The following is a 23,797-nucleotide window of genomic DNA, read 5'->3' as shown; positions in this document are numbered from 1 at the left end:
CTATATAGTACAGTGAATTATTAATAAACCATAATGGAAAAGAATATTTTTTAAAATGTCTGTATGTGTATTATTCAGTCACTTTGCTGTATAGCAGAGATTGGTACAACATTGTAAATCGACTACTTCAATAAAACATAATAATAATAAATAAACTGTTTAAATTGATAATTTTATTGAAAGGAATTTTATGATACTAATTTAATAGCATTTGTATTTTTGCTTTAGGGTGCAAATATTTTATTGACAGATCATGGTGATGTAAAATTAGGTATGTTATTTCAAATTCCTAAAAATTATTTTCCAGAAAAACAGCACTGAAATACTAACCTCGTTGTGTTAGAATAAAAGGAATCCAGAGGTTTGTTTTTTTCCCAATTTAAGTTACTTGTGATGAAAAGTTTTTTAATAACTTTGTTCTTAATAAAGTATGTTTTCATTCTAATAAAGTGCCAATAAGTTATTTTCTTACAATGATTATGTTTTGAACTAAACAGGAAGGGATTTAGGTATTCAATTTATATTTATATTCAATTTATATACATTTCTGTAAGTATTGCTATCTGAATTATTAAAATGATGTCTCTGAGGATGAAATTTAGAAATGTTCGTGATTTTATTGAAAACTAAAATTTTCTGTTCTGTTTTTACCCCACCAGCTGACTTTGGTGTAGCTGCAAAAATAACAGCTACTATTGCAAAGAGAAAATCTTTCATTGGCACTCCTTATTGGTAAGATATTATTATGATTGAATTTTGTCCATTTCATCTCTTTAAGATTAGTGAACAACATTGATGCTTAGTAATACAATTTGTTCTTGACTGAAGCCTGGAGACATTCAGGTTCCTTGACACTGTCATAGATCTGATGGATTACAGAACTTTGATACTCATTTTCCTTGTCCAGCATTTCCTGTGTTAAAGTGCCAATAATTCCTCCTGTCCCTGAGATGCTGTGTTTAGAGATCTCATAGGTGGGAGATTTTCAAAAGAAAATTGTGTTATAATCTTGTGTCATTTTATTACCCTTTTTTTTTGATATTGCATCTGTTTTAATCTAGGATTTCATTTGCGTGTTGTTAAAATTTATCATGCATCTTATCCTACCATTAGTTTTTACCAGCCCTCCTGCTTCTACTACATCCTTCCAATTACTGACAAAATAATCTTTCTAAAACACTGCTTTCATTATATCCTTATACACACTTAGGTTGAGAGACACTGTGTCATATGTTTCTGTACCTAAGTGCACATAAAAGGGATCTCTACCTTGTGAATATTCAGTATAAATATAAATTAATTTAAAAATAATAAACACTCAAAACTCCTGAGTAATATCATCTATGCTTTATAACTTTAGATGCCATTTTCATATACCACTGACTGGTGGCTCAGATGGTAAAGAATCTGCCTGCAATGCAGGAGACCTGGGTTCAGTCCTTGGGTTGTGAAGATTCCCTGGAGGTGGTCATGGCAACCCACTCCAGTCTTCTTGCCTGGAGAAACCCCATGGATGGAGGAGCTTGGCAGGCTACTGTCCATGAGGTCACAAAGAGTTGTACATGACTGAGCGATTAAGTACACACAGCAACTCCCAAACAGATAACTCCAACTCAGCTACTCAGTTGACCCTCAGTCCTGTATATTTTCAACAGTTGTCTGGTGATAGCACTACTTCAGTATCCACAGGTATTTTATACTCAGTCTCTTCAGTCAGCCCCTTGATTCTATCCTCCCTGCCACTGCCTTTGAAAAGTCCTTTTTTTTTCCCCTCGTGTTTTTCAGATAGTCTTCTAATTCATCTGCCTGATTCTGATTTCACTTCCTCTCACACCATCCTTCATGTTGCCATGAGTTTTATATCATAATTAAATTTTCCATTTTCACAGTAAAGTCGAATCTTTCTCATATAATCAGTAGACCATTCATTATCTAGCCTCTGTCTCTGAGGTTTATTTTCCAAATACTTTCTAGACTCTCTCAAACTGATGAATGACTTTATTTTTTTTTTCATATTTTGTCCACCACAGACTGATACTTTTATAAAATAAATTTAAAATAAATTGCTAAAAAAAATGACCATTTATCTGGATAAGAATACTTAGTTTCAGTTTCTGTACTTATCGGAGGCGGATAGCAAACTGCCTATGGCCCTGTATCTACCTATAGATCATACATTGAGTAGCACCATCCTGTCTCCTCTCTGTGTGCCGTGCTGGCCTGTTTCCCTGCATTCGTACTTGTTTCCTCTAACAAAATTGTCCAGGTTCCTCAACCCCCCTCAACTCCCTGCTAATTTATTCTGTGAGTCTCATCTCCTTTGAGGAACTTTTCTCTGACCTTCACAGAGATTTAGGTGGTCTCTTTGTTTTCCCATGCTATAAAACAGTATTCACAAGATTTTGAGAACCAAAGTTTTAGAAGCATGTGTATGTATGTATATGTGGTCTTTATTAAGTTTTTTTCTGTTAATAGTAAAGTTTCTTCTTTTCTAGTAAATGCCTCTAAGCCTCTTTCCCTCCAAGAAGTCTAGTGAATATAACAAAAGAACAAATTTCATATAATTTTTTAAAAACAAAAATGTTATATTTATTGATTCCTTCTAGGATGGCCCCTGAAGTTGCAGCAGTGGAAAAGAATGGTGGCTACAACCAACTCTGTGATATCTGGGCAGTAGGAATAACAGCAATTGAACTTGGAGAACTTCAACCACCTATGTTTGATCTTCATCCCATGAGGTGTTCTCAGGATTTACAATTATGCAGTTAGTAGTAAGGTCTTCAGGGAGAGTGAAGTACGAACAACTTGGGTATCCTAAGCTCATTTCAAAGTATATTGAAATAATAAAAGTATTCTGAGAGACTTAGGAATAATCTCGTCTAAAACCTGTTGCTCTTTCTAACATAGCATAGAGTCTGTCTGAAACTTTTCTTTAAAACAGATTTCCTTTAATAAACATACTAGGATATAGCAGTTATCATTTTAAAAGTTTTAAGTCTTTTTTTTTATTCTTCCATTGATTAAAAACATTTCTTTTTTTGTCCTAAGTAGAACTATAAACAAATGATAGAATGCAGATGAGGTTTTAATTTCTGTTCTCATTTGATTTTGTTTCTTTATACTTTGTCTAGGAATGATGAAGAGGTAGATGCTTACTAAATCATTTATATTTTAGAGTATATTATCTTAGAAAAAATATTTGAGAGACTGTGAAGGGGTTTTTAATATTTTGAAGGAGAAGATAAATTGGGCCAAAATTTAAATTTTTAATGTAAATAGTAAAGGTTAAAAAGAAAATCAGCAGAATAGGGGAAAGTATTCTCCCAACATATAATATTAATTATTGATATTTATTACATAGGTAACTCATTCAAAGACTCTAAGAGCAAAAGATAAATTGTTTATGAGCAAGTAACAGATACTAGAGAAACATGGAAAACTATTTAACCTCACAAGTACCTAAAGATGTATAAGTTAGTTCAGGGTGGGGAACACATGTACACCCATGGCTGATTCATGTGAATGTATGGCAGAAACCACCACATTATTGTAAAGTAATTAGCCTCCAATTAAAAAACTAATAACAACAACACCAAAAAAAAGATATATAAGTTAAAAGATACCTGCTTTTAGCTGGAATGCTGATAAGTACAGACCTTTAGGAAAATAATTTGGATGTTATTTGTTATGAACAGTACAAATGTTGCATTGATTCTATACTTGTGAAAATTATACTTAGGAAATAATTCAGGAAAAGTCTAAGAATCTGCTTCAGGCTTGCAGGGGGGAAATCTCAATGTGCAGTCATAAGGGCAGCTAATACATATATATAAACCAAAGCAGCATGGGAAATTGATTATCAGGGAAAAAAGCAGAACATAATGTTACCTATTATAATAATTTAGTAATTGGTTAATATTTAGATAAAGACTGAAAAGAAAAGCAGAAGATTTAAAATAATGTCTTAGGGTGAGAGGAATATAGACTTTGTTCTCTTCAATTTTCTTTTATATATGAATCATTTGATTTTTAAAAAGAAAAGATCTTTGGTATTTAATAAAAAAGACTAAGAAGTTTGCTTGAAAACATTGGAGTTTTGTAGGAAATACTGAAATAAAACTTCCTTTTAAAATCCTTCAGTCTTCTACCCCCACAGTCCATTAAAAAGATTGGTCAAAGGTTAATTCGTGGAGAAGGAAGGTCCTCTTGTAGGTTGATTTCTGTTTCATTCAAAAGGGGAAACAGATAAAGAAGTGGATATGATTTGCCTATTCACCCAAAATAATTGTAGAGGCTAAACATACAACCTAATGTTAGAGTAGTATATCATCTCCGTGTGTTAACACAATGATACACAATTATATAGACTTATGCTTAAGATATAATACTAGTTATATATGTAACAGTATGATAGAAAAAACCTTCTCAAATGTTTAGTTGCTTTGCCTTGTGAATAAGAGCTTATTGGAAATTTAAATATCTTCTCTAGAGCCAGGAGAAATTTTCTGTAAGGTATCCAAAATATAAAACATTAATTTCCATATTCCATATCAGTTAAATCTTGAGTACCTACATATGTAATAATCTTGCATAAATTCATTGCAGAATTGATTCTGATTATTGTATGTAATAATAAAAGTGTTTTGTATTGCTCTTTAACTGAAATTTTTATTCCAGGGCCCTCTTCTTAATGTCAAAAAGTAATTTTCAACCTCCAAAACTAAAGGACAAAACAAAATGGTGAGTTATAGATATGTAGATTTATAGAATTTTACGGCTGAAAGAGACAGAGGTTTAATTCCCTTATTTTAAAGATGCTAAAGCTGAAGCTCAGAGCATTAAACAGTTTCCCTAAAGTTACATATCTAATTTACTTGGCAGAGCTATGACAAGGATCTAGGTTTATTTCCTGGTCAGTATTCCATTATAATGTACTGCTTTGGCAGCTTGAATAGGAGATGTAGTGGGGAAATGATTTCAAATGAATACAGTAAGATTTTGGAGACTCATTTTGCCTGTATTCCTTTACTTCCAGTAATTTCATGTTGACTTTCATGAGAAGTAATAGGACACAGTTTCCCAGATACAGTGACACTTAAAATCAATCATCATTGGCTTTTCTCTACCTATTTTCCCTAACATTAAAACAGTTATTACTCATTTGCATCCTAATGTTTTCTCATACAAAGTAAAACAACTTGCCAATTCTTATAGTCCATAAGGATGTCTTCAATTAGATGATAAACACTGAAAATTATTTTTCTGGTAATGTCTTCCCATACATTTAATAAGAGAAACTTATTGTACAAATTAAAGTTTCCAAATTCTTAAATTTAGTGATTCTTTATCTATTATACATGGATCTCTTGGGAAATCTCGGGAGATATATGAGCCCCTGGAATTATTTATGTGTATTCATTTTCTTCTGGAGGGACAATCCATATTTTATTTCAGATTCTAAAAGGCCTGTCCCCAAAACAAGTTCTAAACTACTTTTTTAATGCTTCATTGGCCTGCCTGTGCATAGTATTATTTAGGAGCCAGGCCATTCTGGGGATAGTACCAGGAATGAAAGGCAAATCACACTGTAGAAGTTAAGGAGTTTATATCCTGCTGCTAGCTGTATTCCTTTGTATTGACACTGTTTTGTTTTGTTTTCTCTTGTTCCTTGTAAGCCTAAGTTCCTAAGCAACTAGAACTGGAGGACTTTATGGCAGGAATGACTGAATATTCATTCAAGGATGAATGACTGTTAGCTAAAATAGCTACATTCATAGTGAGATTCCAAAACAGTTATTACCATTGAAGTACCTTTGCCAGTCTTAGGTACTTTCTCACTCCATGATATGAGGACCACAAACTACCAATGTTATGTAGGGATTTGATTTCCCTAAAGAGAACTGCTTTGTCATTACTGTCATTGGTAATGACTAAGGTTATTCTTTTTGGTTCTTGCCCAGTCTTTGCTCCTGTGAAATCTTGGCAATGGTACAATACCTCTCTTTGTCAGTAATTCATAATCAAAATGCAGTTCCTTTAATTAAGTAATTAATTTTTTATTAGTTCATTTTTTGTCCATGCCACACAACTTGCAGGATCTTAGTTCCCCCACCAGGGACCAAACCAAGGCCCATGGCAATGAAAGTGCCAAGTCCTAGCCACTGTACTGTACTGGCAGGGAATTCCCAGATTCCTATATATCTTCTTTTCCCCATTTCATCAGTATAGGTGGCAGGAAGACTCTGGGTTACTAAGATCACTCCCTCTTCTTTTCCCTTGTTCCTAAGAAATTCAGTGACTTTTTAAAGGTATAAACAGTCTGTTTAATTACCCACCCTACCTTGATGCCACCTAACAATTTGCGTGTAGCAAAACATTTATATATCATATAAATTAAGCAGTGAGAAAAGGTCATTTTGATTCCTAAGTGGTTATAACACAAGGTTATTAACCTTATAGATGACACACCTACCCATTTCTAGCTTTTAGTGTACATTTTAGAGGTTATATATATTAGTATTCTGTTCACTAATTGTATTTTACTTAACAGCTGAACCTGATATATTTTCCAAGGAAATACTCTGTTTTGGGTTTAGTTTTTTTATTTACATAGAGCTAAGAGGCCTAAGAAAAAAATCATATGTTTTAGTCTTTCTAACTGCTTGTAAGTTAATTTTATTTAGTAACACAAAAGAGCTAATATTAGTGAAATATATTTGTACATGTCTCTTTTTATTTGAAGGTCATCAACATTCCATAATTTTGTCAAAATAGCACTAACCAAAAACCCCAAAAAAAGACCAACCGCTGAAAGACTTCTGACTGTAAGTCATTGAATTTATAGGAGTATTTTCTATAGTCATGCATTAGTTAGGCATATCACTAGAACAGCAGCATTTAGGTTTTTAATATAAACGTCTTTTAATATAAACGTGTGTATTATAAGCTTTGTGAGACATATAGTCTGTTGTGTCACCTCAGTTTTGCCACGGTAGCACAAAAGCAGCCGTAGCCAAGCAGCCAAGAAGGGTATGGCTTTAATACCCAATAAAATTTTATTCACAGAAGGAGGCAGTACACCAGATTTTGCTCATGGTCTGTAGTTTGCCCACCCCTGCCTTGGAGAATGGAGAAGGCAATGGCACCCCACTCCAGTACTCTTGCCTGGAGAAACCCATGGACAGAGGAGCCTGTTGGGCTGCAGTCCATGGGGTCACTGAGGATCGGACATGACTGAGCGACTTCACTTTCACTTTTCACTTTCCTGCATTGGAGAAGGAAATGGCAACCCACTCCAGTGTTCTTGCCTGGAGAATCCCAGAGACGGGGGAGCCTGGTGGGCTGCCGTCTATGGGGTCACACAGAGTCAGACACGACTGAAGTGACACAGCAGCAGTAGCAGCAGCCTTGGAGAAAGTCTTTAAAATTTTGCTTTCATCTAAAACTAATTGATTTTCTCTGTTTTGGTTTCTTATGTAAATTTATAGAATGCTCCTGTGTATGTGTTTATAAAATACTTTTATATTAGGAAAAGTTGATTATAACAATCTAAGAAAACTTTGTTTAAATGTTATAAAAATTATGTCTTTCTATACTAACATAATTTTATTGAATTAAATATATGTAAGCATAGACTATACATGTTTTTTTCTTATTGTGATATGGACTTTACCACAATATTTATTTGCATGTGCATAATGACATGTGTAATAAATGTCATTGTTATAGCCAAGGTTGTAATTTGGCAGCCTAATATAGATTAGTTAACTTTACATAGAGAAGTTATTCATATTATAAACTAACCTCACAATAATTCTTTAGCATTGTAATATTTAATTATGGATTCTGATTAATATTTTTATAATACATTCTCTATTAGCACTGGTAGGCTTCCATATGCTTATCTCTGATAGTTACTAAATGGAAAAGAACAAATAACAGTTTCTATAAGCCATAGATATAAATGCATACTCATGAAGTTTTGTTTTGTTTTTATTTAGCATACATTTGTAGGGCAGCCAGGTCTCTCTAGGGCCCTGGCAGTTGAACTGTTGGACAAAGTGAATAATCCAGACAACCACACACATTACACCGAAGGAGACGATGATGACTTTGAGGTAAAGAATGTTTGGAATCTAATAATTGAAAATAAATGTTTAATGTGGCCTTAGAGTTTGTTTTTTAATTCACTCTTTTAAGTTAGTTAAAATAGATTTAGTGACAGATCAATTAGCAATGAAGACTTTACTTGTCCTGCATATAATTACTAATTGATAACTTCTCTTAATCCTAGTTCTGGGAAGGAACTAAGATTATGATTCTTCCTTGCACGATATCATTTTATTTACTTAGTTGGTTTGCTTAAGGTTATTAAGCGGTAGGTACAATTAGAATCAGATCTGTGCCTTTATCTTCCCAGAAATCCACAAGTGTTTTCTCTTCTCTTTAGACCTCAGCTTCTGTAGTGAGAGTTTGGTCTTCTCTAAAGAAAAAGGACATCTATTTCCATGTAAATACAGGTTCTAGGAGTATTGCTTTGGACTAAGAGAATGAAAATTTAGCCAGAGCACTTGTACCATATTATTTTTCACTAAAGAGACTCCTTAGAAAGCCATGTGGTCATTTTTTTAGTTTCTCTGTTTACAGATGATTGGTGGTAGTTTAGTCGCTCAGCTATTTCTGACTTTTGCAACCCCATGAACTGTAGCCCACCAGGTTCCTCTGTCCATGGGACTTTGCAGGCAAGAATACTGGAGTGGGTTGCCATTTCCTTCTCCAATACAGATCATTAACAGGATACAAATAATTTTTTTAAATTAAGCTGAAGTTCCCATAGAAGATGTTTTCCAATAAGTATTAAAAATTATTATTTCTTATATAATTACATATTCATAACTATGCTTTCTTCTCTGAAAATATTGTAGAATTATTTGAATATATTATATTTAACAACACAAGTTCTAAATCAGGAATGAGGGACTTCCTGCCCATTGTCAGGTTTATGCCTCTCTATATATAATACAAATGTATTTATTTACCAGTATCTTTTTCTCCTTTTATATTCTGTTTTATTTCTGTCTCTTCATTCTTTCTTATGCTTTTATTTCCCTTTATACCTCTATCTTCAATTCTGGTAAGACTGTAGAACTAAGCTTTATGTGTTGTTACTTACTGAAGGAAATCTTCTACTTCATGAACTTAAGTTTTAAATTATTAAGTATCGTGATAACTACTAACAGTCATTGGGTAGTCTTTATGCACCAAGTATTAGGCCAAATAATTTCCATGTTAACTCATCTAATACTCAGAACAGTCCTTTGCAATAAGTACTATTACTATTCCCATTTTACAAATAAGAAAAGAAGAAAGAATACAAGTAATTTCATTTCCCCAAGATCATATGCCTAGCAAGTAGTGGAACCAGGATTTGGATTCAGGCAAACCAACTTTAGAACCTACTCTTAGTTAATATACCGTCACTTTTATATATGTACTTTTTATATAAATAGAAATAGTCATTAAACAGTCCTTACCAACTAGTCATTTTCTAGTATATAACATAATCTTGTCATGTAGTAAGGTACCCTGTAAATATTTTATTGAATGTTAAATGAACTTTAATTGAAAATATTAAATAACCCAGTCAGAAAGATATTTTAAAATTTAAACCATCATTCGCAGACTTGTAATAATTAATGAATTTAATCTCTTAAAAATCAAAATTGTTTTGCTTAAATATAGCATATTACTTGATTCCTCAATTAATGTTTTACTGGTTATGAAAACAACCAAACTCCACTTTCATTCCCCACGATATTTTGCCAGGTTTTCTAAATCTACTCTTACTTTGGAACTGTAATGATATCACCATGCTGTTTAGTCCTTGAAATGCAAAACCTTGCTCCAGGCAATTGAAGAAACAACAGTGGATGACATTGACATAATCCCTGTCTTCAAAGAGCTTACAGAATGGTTTCCATGGAAATTTAGAAATTACCAGCAAACAGTTGATAAGTGTAATAACTGTTATGGAATGGAAATACAGGGTGATATGCAGGCATATTTTTGAGACAGGAAAGGACTCATTGAGGAAGCAGTGAGTAAGCTGAAAACCTGAAGGATTAAATACAGAGATAGTAATTAAGAGACTGATCAGAAGTGTTCTGAACAGAAGGAATAATAGCATGTTTGAAAGCCTTGATAAGAGACATGGTATGCTTTAGGAACTAAAGAAAAGTTAGTCTGTTAGAGCAGAGAAAAAGGAAGAAATTTGGTGGGAGATGAAATTATAAACTAGATATTTCAAGTAAAAATAAATGAGAGCTTTAATCTAAGGGCAATAGAAGCCATTAAAGGGTAAGGGAGTGATATAATCAGATATGCGTTTTTGTTTTTGTTTTTGTTTTTTTAAGATCTCTGACTTTAGATTGATGGTTTCATTCCTCAGGTCCTCATAAGAGACTTTTGAAGTTATCCAGGATAGAGATACTGATATTTTATAGTAGGGTGGTAGGGCAAGGATGGAAAAAAATGAAGTAATTCAAGAATTATATGAGAGACTGGTGACCAAATGTAGACTTGAGGGTGGAGCCTGATAAAAGGATTACTCCCAAATTTTTACTTGAACAGCTGAATAGATATAAAAGTGCCACTTGTTGAGATTGAAATACTAGAGTAAGATCAAATTTGGGAAGAAAGGTGAGTTCAGTTTTATATATGGTAATTTTTATATTGCACAGATTTCCAAGTGGGAGGAAGGCCTAGGACAGCTTCCTGAGATTTCTCCCTTAAATTAAAAAATCTAGTATCCTAAGAGAAATGGCAAAGGAATAATAAAGAGCATTAAGAGACAGAAGGAAAGTTTCAGAAAGAATACTGCCTAGAAGTTACATTAAAGAAATCTTTGGAATTAGGTGTGTTTGACTACTTTAAAAGGATAATTTAAAAATACTAGAGGTGAAGCCAGATTGGAGTGGTTTGAAAGATAAATTTATTTATGAAATTTAGTTGTGAAAGAGGAGAGTAAGATAGAACAGTAGATAAAAGAAAATGAGTTGGTGGTGGATTTGTCTGTCTTCTCAGTTCAGTTCAGTTGCTCAGTCATGTCCGACACTTTGCAACAGCATGGACTGCAGCACGCCAGGCCTCCCTGTCCATTACCAACTACTGGAGTTCACTCAAACTCATGTCCATTGAGTCGGTGATGCCATCCAACCATCTCATCCTCTGTCATCCCCTTCTCCTCCCACTTTCAATCTTTCCCAGCATCAGGGTCTTTTCAAACGAGTCATTTCTTCACATCAGGTGGCCAAAGGATTGGTGTTTCAGCTTCAACCTCAGTTCTTCCAGTGAATATTCAGGGCTGATTTCTTTTAGGATGGACTGGTTGGATCTCCTTGCAGTCCAAGGGACTCTTCTCCAATACCAGGTATTGGAGTTAGGTATTCTTCTCCAATACCACAGTCCAAAAGCATCAATTCTTTGGTGCTCATCTTTCTTTATAGTCCAACTCTCACATCGATACATGACCACTGGAAAAACTGTACCCTTGACTAGACGGAACTTTGTTGACAAAGTCTCTGCTTTTTATTATGCTATCTAGGTTGGTCATAACTTCCCTTCCAAGCAGTGAGCATCTTTTCATTTCGTGACTGCAGTTACCATCTGCAGTGATTTTGGAGCCCCAAAAAATTAAGTCTGACACTGTTTCCACTGTTTCTCCATCTATTTGCCATGAAGTGATGGGAGCAGATGCCATGATCTTAGTTTTCTGAATGTTGAGCTTTAAGCCAACATTTCCACTCTCCTCTTTCACTTTCATCAAGAGGCTCTTTAGTTCTTCCTCACTTTTTGCCATAAGAGTGGTGTCATCTGTATATCTGAGGTTATTGATATTTCTCCTACCTGTCTTCTACCTCGCTGTTTTTTTGGCTATTGATTGATTGTTTTTTATGTGGGGCTAAAAAAGTTTAAACAGCATCTTTATGAAAAGGATCCAATGGTTAGAGATAGAAGAATCTAGAGAAGCAAGATGAATAGGCACAGTCCCTGAAAAGGAAGGAGAAAGTGAGATCTCGATTATAATGAAGGACTTAATCTTGAAGAAACACTTCTTGAAAGGCTTTCTTGGGAAGTGTTGTCTAGAGAGTGGAGTAGAAAGACCTTGAGCTTATCTCCTCCCATCCTTGAGCTCCCCTCCTCCAGTGGGCACACCAATTGCAAGTATCTATGATAATGGCCTGAAGACGAGCATAAAAGATTTTCTACAACTGAAGATATGAAAAATGAACCACAGTGAGATGGGTAGGAGAGGCAGAGACATAATATAGTCAAGACCCACCTCCCTCGATAGGCAGCCCACAAACAGGAGGATAATTACATTTGCAGAATTCTCCCCGAGGAGTGAAGCATCCAAAACCTATATTGGGCTCCCCATCTGGGGTGTCCTGCACAGGGAAGATGGGCCCCTTAAAAATCTGGCTTTGAAGGTCATCCTTCAAAGGACTTGTGTGCAGGAGAACTAGAGGACTGTAGGAAACAGACTCTGCTCTTATAGGGCGTGTGTAAAATCTCAGATGCACAGAGTCAGTAATTTGAAAGGAACCCACCTGCAGATCTTGGAGAACCTCTTGGAGTAGCAGGAGACAACTAGTAGTCCCCCTGAAGATACAGATGCTGGTGACAGCTGAATGTAGGAGTTTTTTCTACCACTAGGACACTGATGCTGACAGGCATCATTGTGGAGCCCTCCCTCTACCCTACTAGTGCTGGAGGCTTACCCAGCCACTGGCAGACTGGCGCCAACCCCCAGCTTCCCTGTCTCCATAGCTAGCCACCCTTGAACCTGGCCCTGCCATCAGTAGTGTAGCATAAGCTCTGGGACCCTGCCCCAGGAAGGTCATAGCAGCTGACTGGGCCAGGGGCCAGGCCTACCTACCAGCACGCCCAGTGGTCAGCCTTGCCACAATAGAAGGGCCCAAACAGGCCATATACAGGGCATGCTTAGAGTATAGAGCACTGCTGTCCAGAGGGGTGTGCTGCTGGGTTGCATAAGATAACACTTACATAATGCCACTCCTCCCAAATTCAAGAAACATAGCCAATCTACTTAATACTTAGAAATAAACACAGAGAACTAGGCAAATAGAAACAGAGGACTATGGTCCAAACAAAGGAACAAGACAACCTCAGGAGAAGAATTAAACAAAGAAAAGATACACAATCTGCCTGGTAAAGAGTTTCAGGTAATAATCATAAAGATACTCAATGAATGTAAGAGAGAGATGGAAGAACATAGTAAGAATGTTAACAAAGAATTAGAAAATATAAAGGGGAACCAAATAGAGCTGAAGAATACAATCAGTTCAGTTCAGTTCAGTCGCTCAGTCTTGTCCAACTCTTTGGGACCCCATGAATCGCAGCACGCCAGGCCTCCCTGTCCATCACCAACTCCCGGAGTTCACTCAAACGCACGTCCATCAAGTTGGTGATGCCATCCAGCCATCTCATCCTCTGTCATCCCCTTCTTCTCCTGCCCCCAATCCCTCCCAGCATCAGAGTTTTTCCAACGAGCCAACTCTTCACATGAGGTGGCCAAAGTACTGGAGTTTCAGCTTTAGCATCCTTCCTTCCAAAGAAATCCCAGGGCTGATCTCCTTCAGAATGGACTGGTTGGATCTCCTTGCAGTCCAAGGGACTCACAAGAGTCTTCTCCAACACCATAGTTCAAAAGCATTGGTTCTTCGACGATTAAGCTTTCCTTATAGTTCCAACTCTCACATCCATACATGACCACAGGAAAAACCATAGCCTTGACTAGACAGACCTTTGTTGGCAAAGTAATGTCTCTGCTTTTGAATATGCTATCTAGGTTGGTCATAACTTTCCTTCCAAGGAGTAAGCATCTTTTAATTTCATGGCTGCAGTCACCATCTGCAGTGATTTTGGAGCCCCAAAAAATTAAGTCTGACATTGTTTCCACTGTTTCCCCATCTATTTCCCATGAAGTGATGGGACTGGATGCCATGATCTTCGTTTTCTGAATGTTGAGCTTTAAGCCAACTTTTTCACTCTCCACTTTCACTTTCATCAAGAAGCTTTTTAGTTCCTCTTCACTTTCTGCCATAGGGTGGTATCATCTGCATATCTGAAGTTCTTGATATCTCTCCCGGCAATCTTGATTCCAGCTTGTGCTTCTTCCAGCCCAGCATTTCTCATAATGTACTCTGCATAGAAGTTAATTAAGCAGGGTGACAATATATAGCCTTGACGTACTCCTTTTCCTATTTGGAACCAGGCTGTTGTTCCATGTCCAGTTCTAACTGTTGCTTCCTGACCTGCATATAGGTTTCTCAGAGGGAGGTCAAGTGATCTGGTATTCACATCTCTTTCAGAATTTTCCACAGTTTATTGTGATCCACAGTCAAAGGCTTTGGCGTAGTCAATAAAGCAGAAATAGATGTTTTTCTGGAACTCTCTTGCTTTTTTGATGATCCAGCGGATGTTGGCAATTTGATCTCTGGTTCCTCTGCCTTTTCTAAAACCAGCTTGAACATCAGGAAGTTCACGGTTCACATATTGGGAAGCCTGGCTTAGAGAATTTTGAGCATTACTTTCCTAGCGTGTGAAATGAGTGCAATTGTGTGGTAGTTTGAGCATTCTTTGGCATTGCCTTTCTTTGGGACTGGAATGAAAACTGACCTTTTCTAGTCCTGTGGCCACTGCTGAATTTTCCAAATTTGCTGGCATATTGAGTGCAGCACTTTCACAGCATCATCTTTCAAGATTTGAAAAGCTCAACTGGAATTCCATCACCTCCACTAGCTTTGTTCGTAGTGATGCTTTCTAAGGCCCACTTGACTTCACATTCCAGGATGTCTGGCTCTAGGTGAGTGCATACCATCGTGATTATCTTGGTCGTGAAGATCTTTTTTGTACAGTTCTTCTGTGTATTCTTGCCACCTCTTCTTAATATCTTCTGCTTCTGTTAGGTCCATACCATTTCTGTCCTTTATCGAGCCCATCTTTGCGTGAAATGTTCCCTTGGTATCTCTAGTTTTCTTGAAGAGATCTCTAGTCTTTCCCATTCTGTTGTTTTCTTCTATTTCTTTGCATTGATCGCTGAGGAAGGCTTTCTTATCTCTTCTTGCTATTCTTTGGAATTCTGCATTCAGATTCTTATATCTTTCCTTTTTTCCTTTGCTTTTTGCTTCTCTTCTTTTCTCAGCTATTTGTAAGGCCTCCTCAGACAGCCATTTTGCTTTTTTGCATCTCTTTTCCATGGGGATGGTCTTGATCCCTGTCTCCTATACAATGTCACAAACCTCCGACCATAGTTCATCAGGCACTCTGTCTATCAGATCTAGTCCCTTAAATCTATTTCTCACTTCCACTGTATAATCATAAGGGATTTGATTTGGTCATACCTGAATGGTCTAGTGGTTTTCCCTTCTTTCTTCAATTTCAGTCTGAATTTGGCAATAAGGAGTTCATGATCTGAGCCACAGTCAGCTCTTGGTCTTGTTTTTGTTGACTATGTAGAGCTTCTCCATCTTTGGCTGCAAAGAATATAATCAGTCTGATTTCGGTGTTGACCATCTGGTGATGTCCATGAGTAGATGTAGAGTCTTGTCTTGTGTTGTTGGAAGAAGGTGTTTGCTATGACCAGTGCATTCTCTTGGCAAAACTCTATTAGCCTTTGCTCTGCTTCATTCCGTATTCCAAGGCCAAATTTGCCTGTTACTCCAGGTGTTTTTTGACTTCCTACTTTTGGATTCCAGTCCCCTATAATGAAAAGCACATCTTTTTTGGGTGTTCTAAAAGGTCTTGTAGGTCTTCATAGAACCATTCAGCTTCTTCAGCGTTACTGGTTGGGACATAGATTTGGATTACTGTGATATTGAATGGTTTGCCTTGGAAACGAACAGAGATCATTCTGTCATTTTTGAGATTGCATCCAAGTACTGCATTTTGGACTCTTTTGTTGACCATGATGGCTACTCCATTTCTTCTAAGGGATTCCTGCCCGCAGTAGTAGATGTAATGGGTCATGTGAGTTAAATTCACCCGATCCAGTCCATTTTAGCTCACTGATTCCTAGAATGTCAACATTCACTGTTGCCATCTCCAGTTTGACCACTTCCAATTTGCCTTGATTCATGGACCTGACATTCCAGGTTCCTATGCAATATTTTTCTTTACAGCATTGGACCTTGCTTCTATCACCAGTCACATCCACAACTGGGTATTGTTTTTGCTTTGACTCCATCCCTTCATTCTTTCTGGAGTTACTTCTCCACTGATCTCCAGTAGCATATTGGGCACCTACTGACCTGGGGAGTTCTTCTTTCAGTATCCTATCATTTTGCCTTTTCATACACTTAATGGGGTTCTCAAGGCAAGAACACTGAAGTCATTTGCCATTCCCTTCTCCAATGGACCACATTCTGTCCGACCTCTCCACCATGACCCTCCCGTCTTGGATGGCCTCATGGGCATGGCTTAGTTTCATTGAGTTAGACAAGGCTGTGGTCCCACTGTGATTAGATTGACTAGTTTTCTGTGATTATGGTTTCAGTGTGTCTGCCCTCTGATGCCCTCTTGCAACACCTACCATCTTGCTTGGGTTTCTCTTACCTTGGACGTGGGGTATCTCTTCACGGCTGCTCCAGCAAAGCGCAGTCGCTGCTCCTTACTTTTGATGAGGGGTATCTCCTCACCGCCCCCCCTCTGACCTTGACATGGAATAGCTCCTCTAGGCCCTCCTGCGCCCGCGCAGCCACCACTCCTTGGAGGTGGGGTTTCTCCTCCAGGCCGCCGCCCCTGACCTCGGACGTAGGGTAGGTCCTCTCGGCTGTTCCTGCGCTGTTGCAGCCTGGCGCTCTCGGCCGCTGCCCCTGACCTCGGATGCGGGGTAGCTCCTCTCGGCCGCCGCCCCTGACCTCATACGTGGGGTAGCTCCTCTCGGCCTTCCTGCGCCGTCACAGCCTGGCACTCTCGGCCGCTACCCCTGACCTCGGTCGTGGGGTAACTCCTCTTGGCCGCCGCCCCTCGGGCATGGGGTCCTCCCAGCTTCTGCCCCTGACCTCGGACGTGGGGTAGCTCCTCTCGGCCGCGCTCTGTGCGCCATCGCAGCCGCCTGCACTCTTAGGGACAACTTAGTGAGTAAACAGCAACAACAAAGTAATATTCCACTGAATATGTATATATCCTTTTTATCCATTAGTCCATCAGTGGACACTGAGGTTGCTTCCATATGCTGGCCTTTCTCTTTTTTTCTTCTGGGATCCCTAGAATGTGAATGTTAGTATACTTGATATTGTTTCAAAGGTCTCTTAAACCACCCTCATTAAAAAAAACCTCTCTTCTCTTTTTCCTCTTCAGCTTAGTAGTTTACTGATCTAGTAGATTTGGTTATATGGAACAGATCAGTAAACTAGAAGACTGAATAGTGGAAATCACCTAAGCTGAAGAGGAAAAAGAGAAGAGAGGTTTTTTTTTTAATGAGGGTGGTTTAAGAGACCTTTGAAACAATATCAAGTATACTAACATTCACATTCTAGGGATCCCAGAAGAAAAAAAGAGAAAAGGCCAACGTATGGAAGCAACCTCAGTGTCCACTGATGGACTAATGGATAAAAAGGATACATACATATTCAGTGGAATATTACTTTGTTGTTGCTGTTTAGTCACTAAGTTGTATCCAACTCTTTTGCAACCCCATGGACTGTATCCCATCAGGCTCTTCTGTCTGTAGGATTTCCCGGGCAAGAATACTAGATTGGTGCCATTTACTTCTCCAGAGTTTCCCTGGTGGCTCAGACAGTAAAGAATCCACATGCATTATGGAAGACCTGGGTTTGATCCCTGGGTTGGGAAGATCCCTTGGAGAGGGAAATGGCTACCCACTTCAGTATTCTGGCCTGGAGAATTCCATGGACTGTATAGAATCTGTAAAGAGTTGGACACAACTGAGCAACTTTCACTTTGCTTCTCCAGGGGATCTTACCAACCCAGAGATCAAATCCACATCTACTGCATTTGCAGGTGGATTCTTTACCACTGAGCCACCAGGGAAGCCCCAGAATATTACTCGCCCATTAAAAATAATATCTTCCCATTTTTGACACCATGGATGGCTCTAGAAGCTATTATGCTAATGAAATAAGTCAGAGAAAAAGGCGAATACCACATGATCTCATTTATATGTGGACTCGAAGAAGCAAAACAAAATAAAATGAAAACGGATTCAGATACAGAGAAGAAACAAATGTTTGCCAGAAGGGAGGCTGTTGAGTGTGGACAAAATAGGTGAAGGGGATTAAGATGTACAAATATCCAGTTATATAATAAATATATATATTAGGGTTATTTTACACAACATAAAAAGCATCTGGTCAATAACATTAATTTTATATGGGAACAGATGGTTACTACACTTACAATGGTGATTAACTTCTTAAAGTATACAAATGTCAAAAAATTCTGTAGTACATCAGAAGCTAACATAGTGTTGTGCATTAATTAATATTTAAACTTAACAAAAAAAGAAAAGAAATACTAATTTCTCTTCTCCAGGGGATCTTCCCAACCCAGGGATCCAACCCAGGTCTCCCACATTGCAGGTGGATTCTTTACCAGCTGAACCACCAGGGAAGCCCATTGAGGAGAATGGATGGGTTAAATGACTAAAGAAATGTTTGAGGGTAACACTGAAGCCTCAGCAAAGATTAATTTTCAATGTGTAATTTTCCTCCAGCAGTCATTGGTACCCAGATATAAACCAGTTAAATTCCTCCAGGGTTGTCATTTTGGTATGCCAGTGTAGAAAAGGATGGCAGGGAGTGAGAATCAAATTTAGGATATATGCAAGAGATCGCTTGAAATTATGGACCACTACATCTAAAGTGGATAGGAAGAAAAGTGAAGATAGAAGAAATGCATAAGGAGAATGAGAAAGTAATGGATTGATGGACTTGAGATTCGGTGTGAATATTTAAAAATTATTGGAGTAATGAGAGAGTAAGCTCAAAGGATGAGAAGTTTGGAGTATGATATGAATTCATATATCAGACCTGATGACAGATTCCAGGGTATGATTTTAATAGTATAGAGTCCATTGAAGTGTGGTAGAATGTTTTGAGAGATAAGGTCAGTAAACTCTAATCCAGCGCAATGGGCTTTTGAGTCCTTTGGTATGATAGTGGGTCTTAAAGTAGAGAAAAAGACATATGACCGTTGTCTGAATCATTAGTGAATGAGAGTGAGTCATCAGAAATTTAATAAATAGAGGTTGAACTGAACACATTGTTTCAAAATATCAGGAGCTTATTCAAAAGGGTGGAATAGTAAGCTTTCTCACTTGGTTTACTACAAATCAATCCCTCTCCGTACTGTATTTCTGCTGTCCATACCCTTTTACATACTTAATCAGGTTACTCTTAAAACTGACTCTTGTGATAGCATTCCCTTTCTGTAAAATCTCCAAAAAATTCTTTTGCCAAGAAAATAAAATTGAGAGCTCTAGCCTGACATTCAGAACCTTTCATGATCTGGCTTGCTGCTGCTAAGTTGCTTCAGTCGTGTCCGACTCTATGCGACCCCATAGACGGCAGCCCACCAGGCTCCCCCGTCCCTGGGATTCTCCAGGCAAGAACACTGGAGTGGGTTGCCATTTCCTTCTCCAATGCATGAAAGTGAAAAGTGAAAGTGAAGTCGCTCAGTCGTGTCCGACTCTTCGCGACCCCATGGACTGCAGCCTACCAGGCTCCTCTGTCCATGGGATTTTCCAGGCAAGAGTACTGGAGTGGGGTGCCATTTCCTTCTCCAATGCATGAAAGTGAAAAGTGAAAGTGAAGTCGCTCAGTCGTGTCCGACTCTTCATGACCCCATGGACTGCAGCCTACCAGGCTCCTCTGTCCATGGGATTTTCCAGGCAAGAGTACTGGAGTGGGGTGCCATTGCCTTCTCCGATGATCTGGCTTATCCTCCCTCAAATGTCTTTCCAGCTTGTCATCTCTTCACTTAATGTTCACCACATTCAAATAACCAACTTCAATTCCCCTAAACACTCACAATTTCCTTTTTTTCTTGCATCACTTTGTTCATATTGTTTGTGCTGTCTGAAATGCTTTTCCCACCTTGCTGCGCATTCAATGCCTACTTGTCCTTCAAGGTTTCACATTAGATTACAACTCTGTCATGAAGAATTTCTTTACCCCTTCCAATGGCAGTCATCTCTCCTTCCCCTGGGCATTAATAGTGATTTTAATGACTGCCACTTATTCTTTTCTAGTGTTTTAAGTATTTGTGTATGTTATCTTCCTAGATTATAAGCTCTTTTGAGGATAAGATTTGCATCTGATTTACCTTGCATCTCTTCAGTGTATATACCCTATACCCTAGGGTTAGGGTATACAGTATAAATGTGTGTGGAATAAATGAATTAACTTTTAAGTATCTCATATTCATTTTTTAAAAAATTTATCCTTCAATTTGCTTTATTAGTAGGTAGTCATGTCTGTCAATAAATAAGAATTTAATTAAAAAGAGAAAGTTTGACCTTCTAACTTTGTCCCAGAAATTCTTTTAAGTGTATATATTATGTTTATATTCACAGCCCCATGCAGTCATTCGTCATACCATTAGATCTACAAACCGGAATGCCAGAGCTGAACGGACAGCTTCAGAAATCAATTGTATGTGTTTGGTATACATTTTCAATTGGTGGTTTTGGAGGGTTGAGCTGGGTGTTCTTGTGGGATTTTTTGTAATAATAAAATCTCAGGCCATCTGTGGCTATATACACATGTAAACAGGATACCTCTGAAATAAAGGTTGCTTTTCTGGTTGTAATGAAATTCCCTTGGTTTACAATTAAATAGTTTTTACTTTCTAATTATAAACGTAATACATGTTCATTGCAGAAAATTTGCAAAAAGAAGAAAGTAGAAAATTAACATTGCCAATAATCACATCACTCAGCACCAGCCCACAGATAATATTTTGTTGAATTTCCCTCAAATTTTTTCACATGTAGTTTTACATGGCTAAGTTTATACTATGCATAAAATTTTGCTTAATATAGTTAGAAGTATTTCCCATATATTAGCCTAGGCTTTGTAACTGTTATATTTAATGGTTTTATCCTCCTGTATTGAGTTGATGTATTGTAGTCCCTATTGTTGGATATTTGGGTTGGTTTCAGTTAAGTCAGATTAGCACCAAGGTGGATATTTTTTTAAATGCATATTTAAAAGGAGAAATTGATTTTTATTCAATAAATTAATCATTGACATAAAAATGTTATATTAACAATATTTGTCATTTTAGCCACATTAATTTGGAAGAACAGATTTACAAAGAATTTTTAGGATGAGTATACTGACTTAAGTGCATAATTGTTTCAAAAAAATTTTTAAGTATTTTACATTAAAATAGGCTCTAAATAAAAAATATAAACCATAATGGAGGAAGATAGTTAGAATGATTGCCGATGTGTATTTTGTTTTCTTGAAACCAAACATTTCTAGCTTTCTGTACACAGCTTTGGAAATCTAGGTCAATGGAGAGTTAGAATGTCCTTCCCATATCTGTTATTTCAGTCGTGCATTTTCATAATTAAACTCATAATTCAAGATTTTCTGTCTTTGTTAGTCCCAGATTGCTGATACTTTTTTATGCTATCTTCTTATACTATCCCCAGCAAACTCTGGGTTTCAAATACCAAACAGAAAAGCAGCTGTTTATTTTTATATTTTAAAATAAAGCTATTATAAAGCTATTTTCTGTATTTTATGCAGCTGTATAGTATTCAATTAATGTAGTGTAAATATATCTTTCCTTGTATAGCTTTTGTTTCTGGTGTCGTTATTTAGTAACGCCTTCCTGATTTTAAGGTTATAAAAGGATTTTCCTGTTGTTTGTTTTTTTTTGTTTAATTTTTTATAATATCAATACTTAAATCTTTGATATAAGGTATTATTTGCTAAAGATATGAAATATGAATTCAACTTCAGTTTCATTCTAAATATCTACTCATTTGCCTTGATACTATTTATTAAAAACTTAGGTTTTCACTAATAGATTTGCTATGCCATCTTTATTATATACTAAGTTGCCACCTAGATTTTAGGGCTTTTTCTGGAAATTCTATTCTCTTGCATTAATATACTTAGTCCTGTGCCAGTCACATACTTCTGATTGTTATGTCTTTATAATACCTATTAAAATATATTAGAAATAATTCTCCTCCTATTTTCCCTCACCCCCTCCACACAAACACACACACACACATGTTGTTGCAATTCCTTTTTATTATATCTGGCTGTTATATTTTCCTCACATAAAACATAAGAATCAGTCTATTGAGTTGAAAAAAAAAAAAAAAGCACCTCTCAGCATTTTTACTGAGATCTCATAAGTTTGTACGCTAACTTTGGGAGAATTGACATCTTTATAATATTCTGTCATCTTAATCAAAATAAGCTTCCTCGGAGAGCTCAAAGCTTAGTTATTTTATAAGTGTCCAGAGTACTGATTCCTTAGTGGAATTTGCCCTGTGTGCTGCAAGTACCAAACAGAAGATGGTAGAGTTGAAGGTCGTTTTATTGGTCTGTCTTTAAATTCTCCCAGGTCTTCTTTTGTGTCCATCAGGAGTGTTGCATAGTTTTGTTTTTGTTAATAGATTTTATACATACCTTGTTAGTTCTGTTCTTAGTTTTCTGTTTCAGCTTTTTAAATTAAGCTAGTAACTTACATACAGTAAAATGTTTAAGTGTACTGCCCAATGAATTTTTAAATTTGTATACACTCATGAAACTACCACCCAGATCAACATTATCAGAATCTCTGAAGGATTCCTCATGCTCCTTCACAATCAACACCTTCCCATCTCCCTGTATCCCCTTGCCTTCCCACTGCCCTGGTTAATCACTATTCTTATCTCATCACTATAGATTGGTTTTTATATGGTCTTGATCTTCACATATATAGGATCAACTAATATACACCTCTTTTGCCTGATTTCTTTTGTTCAATATTATGTCTGTGAAAGTCATTCATGTCATGTGTGCCAGTAATAGTTTATTGTTTTCACTGTAATGTAGTATTTCATTGTATAATTATAGCATAATTTATTCATTCTTCACTTGGCTGGCATTTTATTTGTTTCTAGTTTTGGGCTATTATGATTACTGTAATCATCCTTATTGTGTGTTTTTAGTGGACATAAATAATGGTTATCAGTTCAGTTCAGTCACTCAACTCTTTGTGACCCCATGGAATGCAGCACGCCAGGCTTCCCTGTCATCACCAGCTCCTGGAGATTGCTCAAACTAATGTCCATCGAGTCAGTGATGCCATCCAACCATCTCATCCTCTGTCTTCCCCTTCTCCTCCTGTCTTCAGTCTTTGCCCGCATCAGGGTCTTTTCCAACGAGTCAGTTCTTTGCATGAGGTGGCCAAAATACTGGAGTTTCAGCTTCAGCATCAGTCCTTCTAATGAATATTCAGGACTGATTTCCTTTAGGATGGACTGGTTTGATCTCCTTGCAGTCCAAAGGACTCTCAAGAGTCTTCTCCAACACCACAGTTCAAAAGCATCAATTCTTCAGTACTCAGTTTTCAGATTTGGCCTAACCTAAGACCACCAGAGTATAGTCCAGCAAAGTCAGATTTATTGACTCGTTGCAGTGAGGGAGAACACACACCAGAGGAACCATGGAACATCTCATTAAATAGGAAAAGAAGAATTAGAGAGTTTGGGGGGAAAGTGGAAATTAAGTAAAATTTAATTAAG

General features: G+C 37.1%; 1 protein-coding gene across 4 annotated transcripts in view; it reads left to right on the top strand.

The window, feature by feature from the left end:
* MAP4K5 (mitogen-activated protein kinase kinase kinase kinase 5) overlaps positions 1-23,797 on the top strand; it is a 127,146-nt gene that overhangs the window by 60,873 nt on the left and 42,476 nt on the right. For all 4 annotated transcript variants that reach the window (XR_003513081.1, XM_027553710.1, XM_027553708.1 and 1 more), the window contains exons 8-14: positions 229-271; positions 660-732; positions 2,607-2,738; positions 4,678-4,740; positions 6,743-6,824; positions 8,001-8,117; positions 20,618-20,696. Coding sequence is in view for 3 of the 4 variants with exons in the window: in XM_027553710.1 (XP_027409511.1) it covers positions 229-271; positions 660-732; positions 2,607-2,738; positions 4,678-4,740; positions 6,743-6,824; positions 8,001-8,117; positions 20,618-20,696 (589 nt within the window). In the remaining variant the exon portion in view is untranslated. The remainder of the gene's footprint in view (positions 1-228; positions 272-659; positions 733-2,606; positions 2,739-4,677; positions 4,741-6,742; positions 6,825-8,000; positions 8,118-20,617; positions 20,697-23,797) is intronic.

The sequence above is a fragment of the Bos indicus x Bos taurus genome, chromosome 10 (assembly GCF_003369695.1).
Source record: "Bos indicus x Bos taurus breed Angus x Brahman F1 hybrid chromosome 10, Bos_hybrid_MaternalHap_v2.0, whole genome shotgun sequence".
Lineage (NCBI taxonomy): Eukaryota > Metazoa > Chordata > Mammalia > Artiodactyla > Bovidae > Bos > Bos indicus x Bos taurus.
Note: the sequence above shows the minus strand (reverse complement) of the source record. Positions and strands in the feature narration are given on the sequence as shown.